General features: G+C 50.1%; 1 protein-coding gene across 1 annotated transcript in view; it reads right to left on the minus strand.

Annotated features, from left to right (window-relative positions):
- The window catches only part of ABCA13 (ATP binding cassette subfamily A member 13), a 357,421-nt gene that overhangs the window by 317,304 nt on the left and 20,597 nt on the right, over positions 1–19,520 (minus strand). Inside the window, exons 5-10 of the mRNA XM_057304334.1 lie at positions 16,906–16,934; positions 14,859–15,022; positions 12,509–12,639; positions 7,470–7,603; positions 4,549–4,713; positions 2,316–2,515 (exon numbers count right to left, since the gene is read on the minus strand). Of these exons, the coding sequence (XP_057160317.1) occupies positions 2,316–2,515; positions 4,549–4,713; positions 7,470–7,603; positions 12,509–12,639; positions 14,859–15,022; positions 16,906–16,934 (823 nt within the window). The remainder of the gene's footprint in view (positions 1–2,315; positions 2,516–4,548; positions 4,714–7,469; positions 7,604–12,508; positions 12,640–14,858; positions 15,023–16,905; positions 16,935–19,520) is intronic.

Consider the following 19,520-nt stretch of genomic DNA (forward strand, 5'->3'; position numbering starts at 1 on the left):
GTGAGCTGGAAGGAGGGACCCAGAAGATGCTGCCAGGGGCATCCGTGCAAGGAGCCCAGGGCTGGAGCCCAGTGGCAGGTGGCACTTGGCACCTGCCCGGCCCTGCCTGGCCCCGTGCCCACACCAGCCCGCCTCTCCCGCATCTCCTCGTTCTGGTGCGGGAGGAACAGGCAGGACCAGGCGCCACCACGCGCATGCCTGCCTCTAACGACGCGCATCCTCGGTACCAAAGGAAGGCTTGGTTGGTCTTCTGGTTGGAAGTTGTGACTTGGAAGAGAGAAGGTGTGAGCAATCGGCGAGAATAGGGTAGAAGTAATGAGTTGCGGTGTCCTGGGCCAGCAGCTTCCCGCCAAGCACAGTATGGACCCTACAAGGATCCAGAGAAGCCACGGGCAAGTGAGTGGCTGATTCCAGAAGGGGCAGACGTGGTCTAACATAACAATGACAGCGAGCACTAAAAAGGACGCACCGGGTGATGCCAGGAGGGGACGCGAGTCCAGCGGCCGAAGCAGGTGTCAGCACAGAGGACAGCGCTGGGACCCAAGCCACAGCCGCCCACGGGTGACACCTGCTGTGGCGGGGCTCACGTCCACAACCGAAGACAGGAAACAAGCCACGGCGAAAACAGGATTAACAAGACATGACTGAATCTGGAAGGTCTGTGTGAGGGGACGTCCGAGGAGGAAACTCAGGGAGCCTGTTAAAGGCGGGATGGAGGGATGGGGGGTGAGTTGAGGAGAGAGAGGCAGATGCCATGGGAGGTGTGAGACGTGGGAGGTGTGAGGGACCGCACAGCGCTTGTGAGCAGCTGCTAAGCGTGGGGTGTTCTCAACACGGGGTCTCCCTGACGGCCACACAAGGGGGGCAGGTCCTTCCTTCCTTAGAGGTGAAGACGCAGGGCCACGAGGGGGTCCTGCATGGAGCCAGCAGCAGACCAAGGGCTTGACAACCAGCAAGGGCCTCGGGGGCCACAGACTTGCTTGCTACCCAGATGGCTACACGGAGGCCATATGTATCCCCCAAACAGGAGTAGGTGCAAGGAGAAAGGGAGGCTCCAGGGGCCCACTGCTGGCCCGGCACACACAGCTGCTGGGGGAAGACCCCCCATCTTCCCACCCTGAGTGTGGGCAGGAAGTATGTGGGGGGGAGCAGGGGAAGCTCAGGCTGCCCACACCTGGTCCTCCCAGGGGGTGCCGTCTCTCACATCCCCGATCCCTGGAGGAGCTGAGAGCCAGAATCCCCCAGGGCTCTCTGTCCCCCGGGCAGAAGTGGCAGGGGCGTGGGATGTTTGTGGGGTCATGAACGTGAACTACTCCATCACTACCACCTGGGCAATCTCTAAGGTAAAACAGGAAACTAGATCTTCAAAAGCAAGCTCCTCCCTGCTAACCGGGTTCCAGAAAACTTGAGGGAGTTGGAAGTGTTTCCAGGCCCTAAGAATACGAGCCGGCCCCGTGCAAGCCTAACGATACAATTTCTCCCTCCATGCTGCGTAAGCAGCAAGAGTCCCGACACACGTGGCTTGAAATGGACCCTTTGAGACAATCCTGAGAAATCTTCTGTTCGCTTCCGAGGAGAGCCTACGTCTCAGGACTGTGCTGGGGGCAAGTTCCTGCAAAGGGCAATAGCCGCTGAAGAAAATTCAGTAGTGCAACAGAACCGACCACTCGGGAGCCCATCCGGCCTATCTCAAAAGTGAAGACGCCGCCAGCCCTACCTTCTCCCGCTTCTGAATACTTCTGGACCATCTGCAAACATTTCAACGATACGAAAGTTCAAAACCACCATGAAAACAGTTCCTTCCATGGAAGTGCTTCCAAAATGGTTTTGTTCGTTTTAAACAAACGTCTGAAATCCAGAATGCTGACCCCTTCTCAGATACATTCCCCCACTGGATTGTTTTCCTCATCTGAACAGACGTATGGGGGCGCCTGGATGGCTCAGTTGGTGAAGCGTCTGCCTTTTTCTCGGGGTCCTGGGATCAAGTCCCACATCGGGCTCCCTGCTCCGCGGGGAGCCTGCTTCTCCCTCTCCTGCCCCCCTGCTTGTGTGCTCTCCTGCCCCCACCTCTCTCTCCCCCACAAATAAATGGATAAAATCTTAAAAAACAAAAAACAAAAAAAAAACAGACATCGGGTTGGGGCAAACGGTTCAGGATGGTCCCCACGACGCCAGCCTGGAGTCTCCCAGCCACTGACTGGAAATCCACTGTCTGGCCGTGGTTTATGAACTCTTCTCTCCCTCTCTCATCACGCGCTCGTTAACATTCAGGCTCGCTAGCCTAACCAGTAATCAAACAGGAAAACACGCCTTACGTCTTGGGAGATGGATGGCTGCCGGTGGGGCCATCTGGAGCCACGCTGTCACTCAGGATGCGAAGCGCGGCGGGGAGAGCCTCCAGCACCTGCCGCGGCTCCCAGTCCTCCGCAAACGGATGGCCGAGCGCCTCCAGGCTGCGGGCAGCCCCTTCGAGCACCTGCTGGAGCTCCCTGCCCTTCTGCCGCTGATGGAACACCTACGCGTGTGGAAACAGAAACATTACTATTAACAGTAACACGAGAGCATTTTCATGAGACACAGCAACAGCGCCTCCTAGAGGACAGACAGCCTGTTTTCATGACCCGCTGCCAGATTGAAAAGTCTGTTAAGTGCCGTATGACTTAATTTCTATTCAGAAACTTAAGATTAAAAATGGCATCGATGGGTGCATGCAGCGTGTTCGTTGGGCTGCCATTTCTCCTCCCTCCACCACTGCCATTTGCAAAAGAGAAGGTGGGGTGCCTGGGGGGCTCGGTTCTTGGAGCGTCCCACTCTTGGTTTTGGCTCAGGTTGTGATCTCAGGGTCGTGAGATCGAGCCCCGTGTCAGGCTCCCTGCTCAGCAGGGAGTCTGCTTGAAATTCTCTATTTCCCTCTGCTCCTCCCCCTGCTCACACTTTCTCCCTCTCTCTCCAAAATAAATAAATAACACTGGGTGTTATATGCAAACAATGAATCATGGAACAATGCATCACAAACTAATGATGTACTGTATGGTGACTAACATAACATAATAAAGAAAAATAAAAATAAAATAAAATAAAATAAATAAAATCTTAGGGGCGCCTGGGTGGCACAGTCGTTAAGCGTCTGCCTTCAGCTCAGGGCGTGATCCCAGCGTTCTGGGATCGAGCCCCACATCAGGCTCCTTCACTAGGAGCCTGCTTCTTCCTCTCCTACTCCCCCTGCTTGTGTTCCCTCTCTCGCTGGCTGTCTCTGTCAAATAAATAAATAAAATCTTTAAAAAATAAAAATAAAAAATAAATAAAATCTTAAAAACGAGAGAGAGAAGGCTACAACATACATCACTAAACCAGTGACATATGCCCTAAAGACTAAACTGGCATATTTGGAACAGCATAAATATATTGATATGCTCCACAATGTTATCGTAACGAATACACGCTTGCTAGTTACCGTTCTTTGTCACGGACTCGGGGATGATGATACTAAAGGCAATGGGCATCGTGGTTAATCACCAACGTGACACCAACGTAGACGCTTCCTGCCCAAATCACAGGGCCCAGGCAAAGCAAGACGAGCACGTGCGTGCGCTGAATCACCGTGCATTATCCATGGGTGCGGGTTGCCCGGATGACACACAAAGTGGAGGCACCCCCCCGACCACGCTGGGGTTGGCCAGCTCTACGCAGCCCCCGATCATCTCAGTCCCACCAAGTGATCGATCACACCTGCATTTCTGTAATGATCTTTTATCTAAGATTGGAGATTTTGACCTTGGTCAGTACGTGTCCTTTGAGGAAAAGGTGATGTCACGTCCACTAGGGCGAGTGGCGGGACTGTCATGCAGGCTCTGTCCCACACTGTACCCACAGCTCCCTGGAAAGCACCACGGCGGGAACGAGCCAGGCCCCCTGGCAGCCTCCAGCTGTGGCTACGTAATCACTCTGGGACTCCGTGCCACACCAGCATGTCCACGAAAGCGGGCCACAGCATCTTTTTCACTGTTTCCCTTAAATCGGTTACGGTTTGAGTGTGATGCTTCTTGTCAAAACCAGAGTGAAAGGACAGGCTGAGCGGCCCCCCCCCACACGCTCTCGGGGGCCAGACCCCCGCATCCAAACACCCGAGGAGGTTGTCCAAGGAACCCCGTGGAAGGCCCACATGCCAAAAACTGACCATGGTTCTAGCCATGGCCATGTGGGCATCTCACCGTAAGACAGGCTTTCTGGGGACATTTGCGGTGAGGCCCCCACAAGCAGAGGCCAGTGGACACACATGGGAGAAGGACACTTAATGGGCAGGACGTGGGGCTCCTGGGGCTTGTCCCTGGAAAGGATACGAAATGACACAGGGAACGGAGTGTGGGGAAAGGGAATGGTTTCTCGGGTTTGCCGCTGCACAGACCCTCGTCTCAACACTACGGTGCACGTTTACGCCTAGTGTTACCTGCTTTCCCAAAACGAAATCAAATACTAAAAGTCGATAAAATCAAAGTATGAGAGATGGGGAGGAAAGAGAAGGATGAGTGGTCCGCTGCGGGACGGCACCTGCTTGTAGACTTGCAGCCAGCTGACCGCGTGCACCAGGTAGGCTGTGGCCGCAGACCAGCGGGGGCGACAGTCTCCGGGGTGACCCACTTGGTCAGCTTCGTCCTCGGAGGTTTGGGACAAGACGGAACACACCATCCGCTCCAAGGCCCCCTCTGTGGGAATCTGCCAACAAGAGGAAACATAGTTACAAGGCCACTTTTTTCCAGAATGTTCCCTTCTGAGAATAATACCACAACCTTGGCAAAGGAAGAGCTCCAGGCTTTGCTCAATGGAAGAAGGAACAGGCTGACAAAGTGTCACTTATGCGGTCAATGTGGAGGGAAGCCTTCTGGAACGATGTGTTTCAGAATCGTCCATGAGCAGTGGAAACAGCAGTTTCTCCAGGGGGAGGACACAGGATGAATCAAATACGGCTCATTTTCACTCTCCGGCCGAAAGCAGACAGCAGGCCAGCCCTGTTCAACTGACACCTTTTCCTCCCAAGGCTGCTTCACCAGAAACATTTTCTCTTCTAATTACAAGAGATGGATGAAGCCGGGACAAGTCAAACTGGACTTCTGGGTCAGAAGCGGTTTCACGTTTTGGACCCAGATCTCCTTTATTTCTGTAGAAGAACTTCTACACTCTGTCTGTGGTTGCTCGGTGAAAACACTTGCGTGTCTGTGGGAACGAGCCACGTCCCCATTACGTGGACTTACGGTAACTGGGTGCCACGTTCTAGAACCTCTACAAATGCCAACAGCCAAAGAGCATTAGCGCCCGCTGGCTCCTTGGAAACTTCCTTTAGGTCGCAGGGAACTAACAGGCACTGGTGACGGTCACAAAGCCACAGTATCCTGTGAGGGAAACACGGCCCCGTCCCTTCCCCAGGACTCGCACAGACTCTAAGACGTGGACACGGCTCGGTCAGGTTCCCTGCAAGGGCCCTGTGGCAGGTCACAGGGGAGGGAGGGCATGGGGACCCACAGGGAACGTGAGCCATGATGTATCTGTCTTCTCGGTGGGGAGTGGAAAAGGAAGCAAGAGAGATGTCTCTCTTCCGGGGGCAGCATGTGCAAAGGCCCGGAGTGGCAGGGCCCACAGTCAGGCAGGACGGGGGGAGGCACTGGGAAGCTCTGCTGTTGCTGGCTGGAGAGGGGCCTTATGCAGGTGGGGGGCAGGGGCAGGGTCCCCCCGAGGCACTCATCTCCCAGAACCTGGGAGTCGGTTCTGTGTTGGCAAGTGGAATTACGTGTGCTAACCAGCCCACTCTGAGAGGGGGAGACCACCCTGGATTATGAACTGAGCCCAGCGAAATCACGGGGCTCCTCACACGTGGGAGGGGAAGGCGACAAAGCCCGAGCCAACACCTTGTGAGAAAAACAGCCCCTCGTCACTGCCCTGAGGGAAGAGGGACCCTGAGCCATGGTGCACAGAGGCTTCTAGAAGCTAGGAGGGGGAGACAACAGCACTTCCCTGGAGCCTACAGAAGGAACGCAGACACCCTGAGTTGAGCCCCAGGACACCTGTTTGGGCTTCCAACTTCCAGAGCTGTGGTGATAAACGTGTGTTGGGTGGGGCCCCCGGGCTGGTGGTAATGTGTTCCCGCGGCCAGGGAGCCTCATACCTATGAGGACTGCTCTGTGCACTTCCCCGACCAATTGTAATTCTAATCTTTTTTTAAGTTTTTGTTTATTTATTTGACAGAGGGAGCCAGAGAGAGAGTGCGTGTATACAAAAGCAGGGGGAGCAGGAGAGGGAGAGGGAGAAGCAGGCTCCCCGCTGAGCAGGGAGCCCGATGTGGGACTTGATCCCAGGACCCTGGGATCATGACCTGAGCTGAAGGCAGACGCTTCACCGAGACATCCCTGTAATTCTAATCTTGAAATACTTACCCTTCTAAGGGAAAGGTTCCATGCAATGTGAGGCTAACTATATTCTAAAATAATGAGAAAGCAGGGTCCTGAGGCTGGAGAAAGCAGAGTAGAATCAGGCACCTGGCTTTCCTCATGCCCACGACAGATGCCACGGGGCCCAATTCCAAGTCCCACGGAAGGTCAGTGGTTCATGAAATTGTGTCAGGTGTGGGATAAGAACAGAAACCCACCCATCCTGGCCAAGCCTGAGACCTGCCTGGCAGAAGGAACTTTCCAGACACACAGCCATTAAGAGTGGCATCTGGCCGAGGCCAGTGGCTGACCCCCAGACTCACGGCACAGATCGGCAACCCAGAAGTGAAAAGCAACACTCACAGTAGGCTGTGAAAATGTGAAAAGTACCATCCAGGAAGTACCAGGTGGAGGGAGCTCAGAGAAGTGAGCAAAACCCACGCCCTGAGCACAGACCAAGACCCGAGCAGGAGAGTGTGGGTCTTGTCCAAACATCCGGTCCCTCGACCCCGACCAGCAAGGCCCTCACCCCGGAGGGACCCGTGCAGCCAACGGAGACAGGTGCACACTTCTCAGATCCTGCCCCATGCAAAGCAGGAGTGCCAGCAAACACACGGAAATGACAACGGGAAGGTGCAGATAAAGACCTTTCTGGAACCTCAGGAGTAGCAGCGGGGAGCTGGGACCCCAGCGGTCAGCTCGTCCAACCCCTTTATTTTATACAGTTTGGAAAGCGAGGCTCCTTTCTGGTAAGCCAAGCGGGCCTCTAGAACCCGCAACTCCTACCCCCTCACTCCCGTCCAGACGCACTGCAGGTGCAGAGAGCGAGAATTACTAATTATTCCTACTACTTTGGGGCTGGGGTACAATGACCAGGTAAGAGGAAGGGAGACTTCTAGAAGGGCCAAACCAGCCTGCCATGTCCTAGCAGCTCTGATGCTGGCGGAGGACTCTCTGTCCTGCTGCCTCTCCCATCCCACCGCCCCCCACCTCAGGAACACCCTCAAAGGAGCACTCGCAAGGAGAAACCCGGCAGTGTGAGAAGCATACCTCCTGCAATTCAGCTGAGTAATTCAGGATTTGTTCTGCACGAAGCTCATCGAAACCAAATTGGGATTTGAGGTCAGCCTGGACCTTCTGGGGATCCCACACCAGCTCCTGCAGGGACAGGTTGTATCTGGACTCTGCAAGGCAACCGATGGTTTACACCCGTCAGTTGACGCGACAACAGTGCGACCCGCGATTCAGAGAATGGCGCCTTGTTCACTCCGACAGGAAAAACAAGTTGAGACCAAATGCTATTCAGGCCATCAGGTCACAGAAGCAAACGGAAGCTGCCTCTGGAGGCCGCACAGCTCGGAAGGATGGCCCATGCTCGCAGTATTCATGATCGCAGAGTTTCCAGAAGGAATATGACAACATATTTCAAGAGCTTTAGGAACTTCAAATCACTGGGCCCAATAATTTCACTTCTAAAAAAATCTTTCTCGAAAAAGCTAACCAGACGCATGAAGAAGAGTAATGTACAACAATGCTATCGCGTTGGTTTCATACTGATGAAATACTAAAACCCGCTAAGCGTCTAGCGTGGGGGGAAAGGATAAATGGCAGTAAAGTCACAGCAGAAAATACCGCAGTCTTTAAAACCACATTGCCGGGGCGCCTGGCTGGCTCGGTCACTTGAGCGTCTGGCTCTTGATTTCAGCTCAGCTCCTGATCTCAGGGCCATGGGCTCGAGCCCTGCATGGAGTTTGCGCTTCCGGCTCCCTCTGCTCTAACCCCTGCTCTATCTCTCTGCCTCTCTCTCGAATAAATCAATAAATAAAATCTTTAAAAAATAAAAATAAAACCGCATTTCCAAAAATTATTTAAGGTCATAGATAAAAAGTCCCTTAACAGAGTTAATCAAGGTATAAAACTCATTAGGTACCAAATAACCCAGCAACACTACCTGGAAACGACACGTGCAGAATATAATTCCAAGACCCCCTCCCCCGAATTTTGACATAATTTCTGTGATCATGGCCTGACCACTGCAAACATAAAAGCTCCTAAATTCTGAGGTGAGCCTTCCTCTGAAATCCCAGCAGTGACACTATTTCAGATCATGACCCACAAGCCTCCGCTAAGCGTCTACACGTGCAAAGGACCACAGGACCATTACACTTGCATGACCTCTCGGTACCCTTACTTTTTTTTCAAGATTTTATTTATTTATTTGACAGAGAGAGAGAGAGAACACAAGCAAGGGGAGCAGCTGGCAGAGGGAGAAGGAGAAGCAGGCTCTTCGCCGAGCTGGGACCCTGACATGGGGCTCAATCCCAGGACCGCGGGATCGTGACCTGAGCCAAAGGCAGACGCTTCACGGACTGAGCCACCCAGGGGCCCCCTCTCGGTACCCTTAAATTAATCCTGTGCGTCCACAGGAAAGGCACAGCCATGCCCCTTACAAAAGAAGGACCAGCCACAGGGAACTATAGGAAGGCACTGCAGGTGGGGCAGATCCCAGAAATCCGAGATTCCTTGCTCTCAGTCTAGTTGTCTTTGCATAAAGGGGACAAGGTCTGGTTCTGAGATTTTATTTTATTTTTTTAAGATTTATTTATTTGACATGGGGGGAGGGATAGAGGAAGAGAGAGAATCCCAAGCAGACATTGCACTAAACACAGAGGCCAACGCAGGGCTCGATCACACGATCCCAAGATTGGGACCCGAGACAAAACCAAGAGTCTGAGTGACCTACGCGCCCCTGGTTCTGAGATTTTAAACTGGCATATGTTGTGTGTCGAAGAGGCAAGCCTCAGGCCAGGCATTTCCCTTGCCAGTCCTTGCTGAGTTCCTCACATCACAGCCAGAACACCAAATACGTGTAGTAATTACCCTCATCGGGGGGAGAAGGAAGCAGACATCGAGAGTCACCCAACATCACACTACTGGCTTCAGTCATGACTCAAACCCAGATCTGATCCTCAACCCTGTGTTGTAACTGTTACGCTCTACTGCTCTCAGAATGTATCGGGATTACTCACAGAATTCTAGAAAGGAGGGGAAAAGCAGTGACGCCAGTCACTGATGGCTATAAAACTATAAAATCATTCTAGAACAATGAGAGACAACAGGGCTCAGAAACTCATTGCTGAATGACCGAGCTCAGATCACGGGAATTAACAATTTCAGGGAAGAACACGCCTGCGCCCTTGGCCCCAAGTCACTGGCAGGGCACGTCCCTTCCCCTTCACACACCGTGATCTGCTCGTTAGGCAAAGGGATTTTTCTTGGAGACAAGAGAAATGAGGGCAGTTTTTAATTGCCTCGAGGTGCTTTGTCGTAACAGTCCTCAGCTCCAACTTCCTGGCAATTGTCAGAAAATAGCTTATTTTAATTACATTCTTAGCTCGACTTGTATTTCCATTAGTAAGGTACATGGGTTGTTGTAATTTGGATCATGAACGAACACTTGAGCTTCCTGATGCCTCTGTTACAACGGAGGTCACTGGGGAGGTTCTGTTCTGAGGGTAAGGAGTGGTGGCTCCCGCTGGAATCACCCGCAGGAGAAGCAAATTCGACACTGATGACCAGTCTTCCCTCTTGCAGAGCCGCGAAGGACAGGGGCTCTTCCACCCAGGGGGGGCTCCTCCCTACGTTGAGTCACCAGCAACAGGAAGAACCCGGGTGTGATTGGAGGGGATGGAGGATGTCCCGTGAGGTTGTTCCAAGGAGCCAAAAAAATCTGTGCGTAACCACTTCATGACATAAGTCAGGAGACAGACTACGAGAGTAAGGGGCAGGCAGAGAGAATGTGATCCTGGGCTCCTGGCCCCAGGCCTGCCTGCCTCTCCAGCCTAGCCCTCACATCTGCGCCAGGAATGTCTGTCCACGATGCAGGTCTAACCACTGCTCCAGCGTTCTTCTGTGATCTGGCCCGGGATCTCCTTCTGGATTACCTCCTGCCATCGCCCACTGCCCTAGACACACTGGGCATAAAACACTGGGGCCCTTGCTAAAGCCAGAAGTTTCACACACACAGGTCTTCCTGGCAGTACTCCCTCATGTCTTTGATGAACTAGAACTCATCCTTCAGAACCTCTCCTCGACGCTTTTCCTGAGAAAGATGTCAGATCCCTACTCTGTGGGCTTTGCTTTTTCTTTATTGACACATCTTCTCCTGTACTAATCAGGACTTCCCCAAGAGTAAAAATTGTGTGTTATTCTGTTTTTTATTCCCACTCATAGGACAATGTTTGGTTCATAGAAAATACTCAATAAGTAATGAGTAAATGGATGGGTGGGTGGATGGATGGATGGAAGAATGAGTGGGTGGATGGATAGATGAATGGGTGGATTATGGATGGGTGGGTGGGTGTGTGGATAGATGAATGGACAGATGTGTGAATGGGTAAGTAGGTGGATAGATGGATGAATGAATGGATGTATGAATGGATAGATGGATGGATGTGTAGATAGATGGGTGGGTAGATGATGGATGAGTGTGGGTGAGTGGGTAGGTGGATGGATGGGTGAATGAACAGATGTTGAGATGGATGGATGGATGGATGGATGGATGGATGGATGGATGGATGGATAGATAGATGGGTGGGTGGGTGGGTGGATGGGTAGATAGGTGAGTGGATAAATGTGTGGGTGGGTGGATAGGTGGGTGGGTGGATGGATGGATGGATGTGTGGACAGATGGGTGGGTGGGTAGATGGGTAGATGAATGATGGACAGATGAGTGTATGAATTCTAACTCCATAGTCTGCTCCCTGAATTTCCCTTACAGAAAGAGATAGAAATAGAGAAAAAGAAAGAATTAAAAGTGAAATGTTCAGGTCCAGTTGGTAATTCAAGAAATAATACCCTGAACACTGAGTAGAAGAGTGGCTACATGGGGCTGGGCAGTGGGAAAGTGGGGAGATACTGGTCAAAGGGTACAAACTTAGTTATAAGGCAAATAAATTCTGGAGATCTGATGTACAGCATGGTGACTACAGTTAATAAATCTGTATCATATACTTGAAATTTGCTAAGAGATCTGAAGTGTTCTCACCAAAGGAGAGGTAACTAACTATGGGAGGTGAGAGACCAGCTCATTAACTCCAGCGTGGTAACAACTGAACAATGTATATGTGTCTCAAACCACCACATTGTACCCTTTAAACATAAACAATTTTAAGGGCGTCTGGCTGGCTCAGTCTGAAGAGTTCCTTGATCTCAGGGTGGTGAGTTCAAGTACCATGATCTCAGGGTGGTGAGTTCAAGCACCATGATGGGTGTAGAGATTACTTAAATAAACAAACCTTAAAAAAAAATATATATATATATATATAATTTCATTTGTCAACACCAAATAAAATAGAATAAATCTTTGATGAAAGAAAGAAAGAACATTGTGGGTCAAGAATAGAGCTAAGAGGGGCGCCTGGGTGGCTCAGTCGTTAAGTGTCTGCCTTCAGCTCAGGTCATGATCCCAGGATCCTAGGATCGAGCCCTGCGTTGGGCTCCCTGCTCAGTGGGAAGCCTGCTTCTTTCTCTCCCACTCCACCTGCTTGTGTTCCCTCTCTCGCCGTGTCTCTCTCTGTCAAATAAATAAAATCTTAAAAAAAAAAAAATAGAGCTAAGGAATTCCATCCCCTTCTCTGTGGAAGGGGTCTGTCTGTTTAGCTCGTGAGCTTTCTAAATCCACATCCATGTGCCTCTTCTCACCAGCTCTCCTATTTTTCAAATATTTTTTCCAAATATTTCCAAATAGGAGCATAGAAGAGAGGAAAGATTCAAATCATAGAACCAATGATAGGTCTAACCTTGGAGGACATCAAGTAAAGAATTTAAAAATCAATCATTTTTTAATTAAAAAGAACCCATTTATGAGCAGTGGCCACACAGTTTCGATAATGGTAGAAAGTCAAATTCAGGTTTGAATTCCAAATTTTCAGCCTACTTCCACCTTTTAGTAACAGAAACAATGGATTCCTCTTTGCATTGACATTTTCATTAAATCATTTTTGAACGGCATGTTAGCTCTACGGTGGCTGTCAATAAACATAATCAGGGGAACACTGGACAGTTCACACAAGCCCCTGGGTACATACCAGCGGCACCCACGCCGTGCTCCTGCAGAAACGTCAGCATCGAAATGGTCACATTCAGCACGATTTCAGAAACCGTGGAGAAAGTGTGGTTGAGTGGCAGCCAGTCTAACTCTTCCAAAGTTGCCAAGGAACTGGAACCAAGAGAAAACCAAAGCAACATGAGCTGGCTTTGCGAACCGAGCTCAATGGACTCAGACTTACTTGTGACCCGCCAGCCAAGTCCCAGTCCTCTGCAGGATGTGGCCAGACCACGGACCTACCAGCTCTCACCGTGGCTTCAAATGTGGCCCTGACTCTCTGCACTAGGGACCAATGTTCACTTGGGCAGCTGGCAAGTCTGGCCGGGGTGCAAGGTGTTGTCCCCTCCAAAAGGAACATGGGAAGACAGCCTGGCTGCTTCAAGCTCAGGTCATCAGTTTAAACACTGGGGCACCTGGGGGGCTCAGTTAGTTAAGCGTCTGCCTTCGGCTTAGGTCATGATCTCAGGGTCCTGGAGTTGAGCCCTGCGTCGGGCTCCCTGCTCAGTGGGGAGTCTGCTTCTCCCTCTCCCTCTTCCTCTACCCCTCCCCTCTGCTTATGCTCTCTCTTTCTGGCGCTCCCTCTCTTTCTCTGAAACAAATAAATAAAAACTTTAAAAAATAAAAAATAAAAAAATAAACTCTAGAGGTGCCCTCCTGGAATATCGAGCACCCCAGTCCCCCACTGTCTGAACCCACAGATCTGAGGATGTCAGGGGTACGATCAGTGGTCGCCAACCTGCTTCACGGAAAAAGGGTACGTATATATTGCGTTCATGTTAGTCTTTAAATACTTAAATGTTTTATTTTGTAAGTAATTGTATTAAGTATAATGATAAATAATTGAGCTTGTAAACTAGAAAATCCATTCAACTGAAGTAGGAATAGGTTTAAATTTTAGCAACAAGATCAGCAATACATAAGCTGTGCATCACGCAGGGTATTTCCCGGTAGCTTCTCCTTAAGGAAAATCTCTCATAGTATCTCTGTGTGACGAAGGCTCCTAAGATGACAAGATAGACCACTAATAAATTACCAGTTTGCATGATACCACATGCAAACACCTGTTGCTTTTTTTTTTAATTTTATTTATTTATTTGAGAGAGAGAGCAGGAGCAGGGAGGAGGGGCAGAGGAAGAGGGACAAGCAGACTCCCTGCTGAGCAGGGAGCCCAATGTGGGACTCAATCCCAGCACCCTGGAATCAGGACCTGAGCTGAAGGCAGACGCTTCACCGACTTAGCCACCCAGGCATCCCACAAATAATTATTTCTAAATCTAATGCCAATTTTCTTCCTTTTTAAAGCATGGTAGTTGGGTTTGTGAGTTGTTGGTTTTTTTTTAATTGAAGTAGAGTTGACTGCATGCAGATTTTCTTGACCTCGTGTCACCAAAGCAAAGTACAGAAGTAAAATTAATGCCGGAGCTGATATGGTTCCACAACCATCGGCGATATCCTCTAATTTCAAATTCTCTCTCTCCCAAGAGCCCACTCACTGCCTGTGCGAACATATTCAGGGCCTAGAGAGCAAGGGTACCAGTGAAAACATACCCACTATATTCAAATATATGTTATAAATGAAACCAACAACCTGTCAAAATACGCTCCATTGTCCTCCATTCCTTCACACGGAACTTGGAAAGTCATGTTAAAATTTAGAATTTTCTGAACTCGGGGTGCCTGGGGGGCTCAGCCAGTGAAGCATCTGCCTTCGGCTTGGGTCATGATCCTGGGGTCCTGAGATCAAGTCCCACATCGGGCTCCCTGCTCAGCAAGGAGCCTGCTTCTCCCTCTGCCCCTCCTCCCATTCATGCTCTCTCTCGCTCGCTCGTTCTTGCTCTCTCTCTCAAAGAAGTAAAATCTCAAAATAAAATAAAATGCAATAAAATAAAATAGCAACCATTAAAAATGATCGTTTGAGGGGGTGCTTGGTCAAGAGCATGGGACTCTTGACCTCAGCATTATAAGTTCAAGCCCCACGTTGGGCATAGAGGTTACTTAAAATTAAAATCTTAAAAAAAAGTAATCATAATAAAAATGACCACTGAAGACAAGGGGAATGTGTGAAATGTTAAAGATGTGACGTTACGTTGCCAAAGTCAGGGAGAGTGGGCTCTGGACAGCACGACTGCCCTTGTATAAAATATCCACACCTGCAGACGAGGAACAGACGTGGAAAAGCAAGAATCCCAGCCGTCTCAGGGCGCCGCGATTCCGGATTGCCTTCTTGACTCAATCAAGAGATCAACCAGAAATACCAACTTGCCCATGAAAAAGGGAGGAGGAAAAAGCCAACACACCTATTATTGGTTAGATTTCTCTTTCGCACTTACTTCAAAGCCGCCTGGAGGAGCTGTGTCCCGCCACGGATGCGGTCTCCCACGCGAATGTCGTTTGCGTACAGTCTCGGCAGAAGAAGTAGAAAATTCCAGATGTGGGGCTGCTGGTGGAGTTTTTCCAATTTCGAGATCACCTCCTCGGTCTTATTGAGATCCATCTGTTAGGAAAAAATACCAAGAGTTCCCCCGTCCGTGTCGTTCGTGATTGAAGCAGCAGTGGGGCTGGGTTGGCTGCCGGAACGTCAGGTGGTAGAGAACACGCCTGGCACGTCACTACTTTGAACAGACGAGATTTGAGGATCATCCCATTGGGTTGGGATTTTAAAGATCGTGACGCTATGGGCAGGGACAGAGAGGTAGAGGTCTGTTTTCGTAGCAAGCTACGTCACCGTCTAAGATCTTGAGACTTGGAAATAAATGCTCAGTTGTTCAGATAGGAATAAAAATGGACAACCTACTCTTATCTGAAGGTTTTCTGTTGGTGCAGCTGAACTCACCCCTATCGGAAACACAGCGTGAATAATTAAATACTGGACTCCCTCTGGGCAAGATCCCTATCTCCCGCTTCCCCACCACTGTTTTTCATGGCACAATCACAGAGCCTTGGTCTGGAGGAAGGAAAATTTAAAATCACAGCTAAAAGAACATTTCGACAACACAGCCAGGGAATAAGAAACTACAGACCAGATTTCTTCCTCTTGGATTAAAAAGAAAAAAAAAAATGTGGGGCCACCTGTCTGGCTCAGTTGGAAGACCAGGGGTTATGAGTTCGAGCCCCAGGATGGGTATAGAGATTAGTAAAAAAAATAAATAAGTAAACTTCAGCTTTTAAAAAAATGAGAGCAGGGGCACCTGGGTGGGCTCAGTCAGTTAAGCCGCTGCCTTTGGTTCAGGTCATGATCTCAGGGTCCTGGGATCAAGTCCCATGTCGGGCTCCCTGCTCACTGGGGTGTCTGCTTCTGCCTCTGCCCCCTGCTCGTGCTTGCTCTCTTGCTCTCTCTCTCTCTCGCTCTCTCTCAAACAAATAAATAAAATCTTTTTTTTAAATTTCAAAAAATAAAACAAATTTTAAAAGTGAGACTGGAAGTTAAGAATTAAAAATGTGGGGGCGCCTGGGTGGCACAGCGGTTAAGCGTCTGCCTTCGGCTCAGGGCGTGATCCCGACGTTATGGGATCAAGCCCCACATCAGGCTCCTCTGCTATGAGCCTGCTTCTTCCTCTCCCACTCCCCCTGCTTGTGTTCCCTCTCTCTCTGGCTGTCTCTATCTCTGTCGAATGAATAAATAAAAAATCTTAAAAAAAAAAAAAAAAAAGAATTAAAAATGTGTATTCCAATGGGTAGAAGTGGGAAGGGCTTCCTCCCCAGGCAAAGGTGTGGGGAAGGGGTGATAGAATCCATCTCACTGAAGCCATGAACCAGCTGCTTAAAAGCGAGCCTGGGCGCCAGGGCAGGACCGAAACGGGGCTGTGGGAAAAACAGGAAGAAAATCATATTCCAACAGCATGGATGGCTTGGTCAGAAGGCAGCCATCCGTGCCTGGCATGTGGTACAGACACTTCGGAACATTCTAGATGCCTGAGCTTTCCATACCACACGCTAGCTATGGCAAAGTGAAAACCGAGCGTGGGGCTCCAGAGCACCCCTGAGCCACTGAGCTCCCCCAGCGGAGTCACACCCTGACCCCCCGTGTCATCTCTGGGAGGACAGGCCTAGGTCTGGGCTCTGGGCCCTCACGCCCAGGGTTCCAGCCCTCAGCAGGCCCAGTCCAGAGTCTCGCTTGAGAAAATTAAAATTCGCCTTTCAACCCATCTCTTGAGGGACTCTGGCTGTCTCAGATACAGTGTTGCTAAAAACAAATCATTAGAAAGAAGTGTTTGGGGACGCCTGGCCAGCTCAGTCGGTGAAGCCGTGACTCTTGATCTCTGGGTCGTGAGTTCGAGGCCCACATTGGGCATAGAGATGACTTCAAAAAAAAAAAAAGTATTTGAAAAATAAAATAAAAACCAGTGCTTAGGTTCAAATTTTTGTTACAATACTTACAGCTAAAAAACTGGAGCTGGGAGAAGAATCTACGAAAAAAGAGATTTCAGATATTAGTTCAATAAGCAATCAGAAAGCATTTGCCAGGCCCCTGTTTTAGTTCTAAAATCAAGTCAGCTATCACAAATCCCGGCCCAAAACTCGAGGACACCCAAACTGGGGAGCAAGTCTGAAGGACACGGTCACTCCGGATTTGCAAAGCAAATTTTCTGGATGCCCGGGAAATGACAGAAAGAAAAGAAAAGAAAAGAGAAAAGAAAAGAAAAGAAAAGAAAAGAAAAGAAAAGAAAGGAAAAGAGAGAGAAAAGAGAAAAGGAAAGGAGGGGACAGGAGGGGAGGGGAAAAAGAAAGGAAGGGGGACAGGGAGAGGGGAGGAAAGGAGAAAGAAAGAGAGAGAAAGAAAAAGCTCAAAGAGGCCAAGAAGAGCGAAGTTACAATTTTTCAGATTCTCCGCGGAGTCACAGTGGGACACGGTAAGAAATACACAGACTGGTCTCTGCCCTCGGATTTCTGGGGTGATGGGGTGACAGGAGCATCTTTTGTTATATCTGCTTTTGGTCCCCAGTCCCTGACAGGAGAGCCTGGAAGACTTTGGGAATTTCTGGACTGATAAGAGTGTCTTTTGTGTGCTGATGAGATGCCTGGGGGTTTGGGGGGAGGACAGATAGGGTCAGGGTGAGGACCAGTCCCCCAGAAAGACCGTGCGTGATTCAGCCCCACACCCTTGACTGCAGGTTGGGGAGGGGGTTGGAGATTGAACTAATCTCATCAGTTACACCAACCTAATGGAACCACCAGAAAAACCCCAAAAGTTGGGCGTCAGAGTGCGTCTGGTTGGTGAACGCATCTGCGTGCTGGGAGGGTGGTGCACCCCAATTCAACGGGAACAGAAGAACCCTTCCGGACCTATATGCTTCATCTGCTGTCCCTCTGTACCCTTTATAATTTCTTATAAAAAACCAGTAAGGGGGCGCCTGGGGGGCTCAGTCGGTGAAGCGTCTGCCTTCAGCTCAGGTTATGGTCTCAGGGCCCTGGGATCGAGTCCCACATCTGGCTCCCTGCTCAGCGGGGAGTCTGCTTCTCCCTCTCCCTCTGCTGCTCCCCCTGCTTGCGGGCTCTCGTGCTCTTGCTCTCTGTCTGACAAACAAATATAATCATAAAAAAAAAAAAAAAAAGAATAAACCCGCTGGAGTTCTATGGGCCATTCTAGCAAATTAATCAAACCCCAAGAGGGGGTCGTGGGAACCTCTGATTTGTAGTCAGATCAAACAAAACTGTGGGTGCCTGGAGACTCACTACTTGCAACTGGGGGTCTGAAGTGGGGTGTGAGTCACACCAGGTGGTTGCGTCAGAACTGAAGTAAATGACAGGACACCACTGGAGCCCACTTGGCGTGGCAAACCCACACGTCTGGGTGAGGAAGTGTCAAGCGTGAAGGTACGGGTTTTCTCTGGCACGTCCGCCATGGAAAGTGGCTCAAACAGCAACAAACTGAAAACAACATGGAGATAAAAGTTCTTCTCGAAAAAAAGTATTAGTTCTTGGGGGGCCTGGGTGGCTCAGTCGGTTGAGCATCTGACTCTTGATCTCACCTCAGGTCTTGATCTCAGGGGTGTGAGTTCAAGCCCTGCATTGGGTTCCACGCTGGGTGTGAAGCCTACTTTAAAAAAAAATCACTTCTGTGTTTCACACAATATTGAAAACGTCATTTGAACCCCGCATTTTATAAAAGTGGAATGATCTCGTGATAGTGCCTAACGTAGGAACTCCAGCACCTGGAGTCTGAAGGGATCTGGTCTTTTGCGGATGCATGTGGGTGGGTGCTGAAACCCACCCCACCTTGCCCTGCCCTGCCCTGCACGGGGGTTGTTTTCTCTCTCAGAAACAACACGCGGTGTCACCTCATGGTCCATTCTCCGATCAGGCTCTTCATTCCATCCCCTCGTATATAATCCACGAAAAGGTCACAACTCTATAAAGAGAACCCCTGAGGCGGGTCCTTAGAGTTGCCAGATTTCGCAAATGAAAGCACAGGGTGGCCAGTGAAATTTGAATGTCGGGTAAACAACGGATACTTTTTCACTCTAAGTACATCATCTTGGAGACATGCTTATACTACAGACTTGTTGACTGTTTCCCTGAAACTCCAGTGTAACTCAACTAAAATGTGATAGCACGGGGCGGAGGGTGGGATAGTGTTTACGGGATCGGGGAGGGGCCGGGGGAGGGGGCTGGGGCTCCAGCTGACAGCCAGGGCATGTTGGGAGCAGAAGGGGGTGGCCTCTCTCACGGCCCACGCCTCCCCACTGCTGAGCCAGGCTCCATGAGCTTCGTCTCCAATTCTCCTCTGTCACAGATAGGACGTGGGCATGCTTCCTAAGGAACAGACGGATCGGGCCCCATAGCCCAAAAGGTTTGTCTGCCAAGCCAGCTAATCCTCAAAAGGGCTGAGCAGAAAGGGGCAGGAAGGAGAGGTTATATAAGGGCACTAGGAAAACTTTGGGGCGAGTGATATTTTCATCACCTTGATTATGGGTTCGTGTGTGTGTGTGTGTGTCGTGTGTGTGTGTACGTAATTGTATACTTCAAACTTGCAATTTATTGTTTGACAATTA

This window comes from Ursus arctos, unplaced genomic scaffold (assembly GCF_023065955.2).
Source record: "Ursus arctos isolate Adak ecotype North America unplaced genomic scaffold, UrsArc2.0 scaffold_3, whole genome shotgun sequence".
Lineage (NCBI taxonomy): Eukaryota > Metazoa > Chordata > Mammalia > Carnivora > Ursidae > Ursus > Ursus arctos.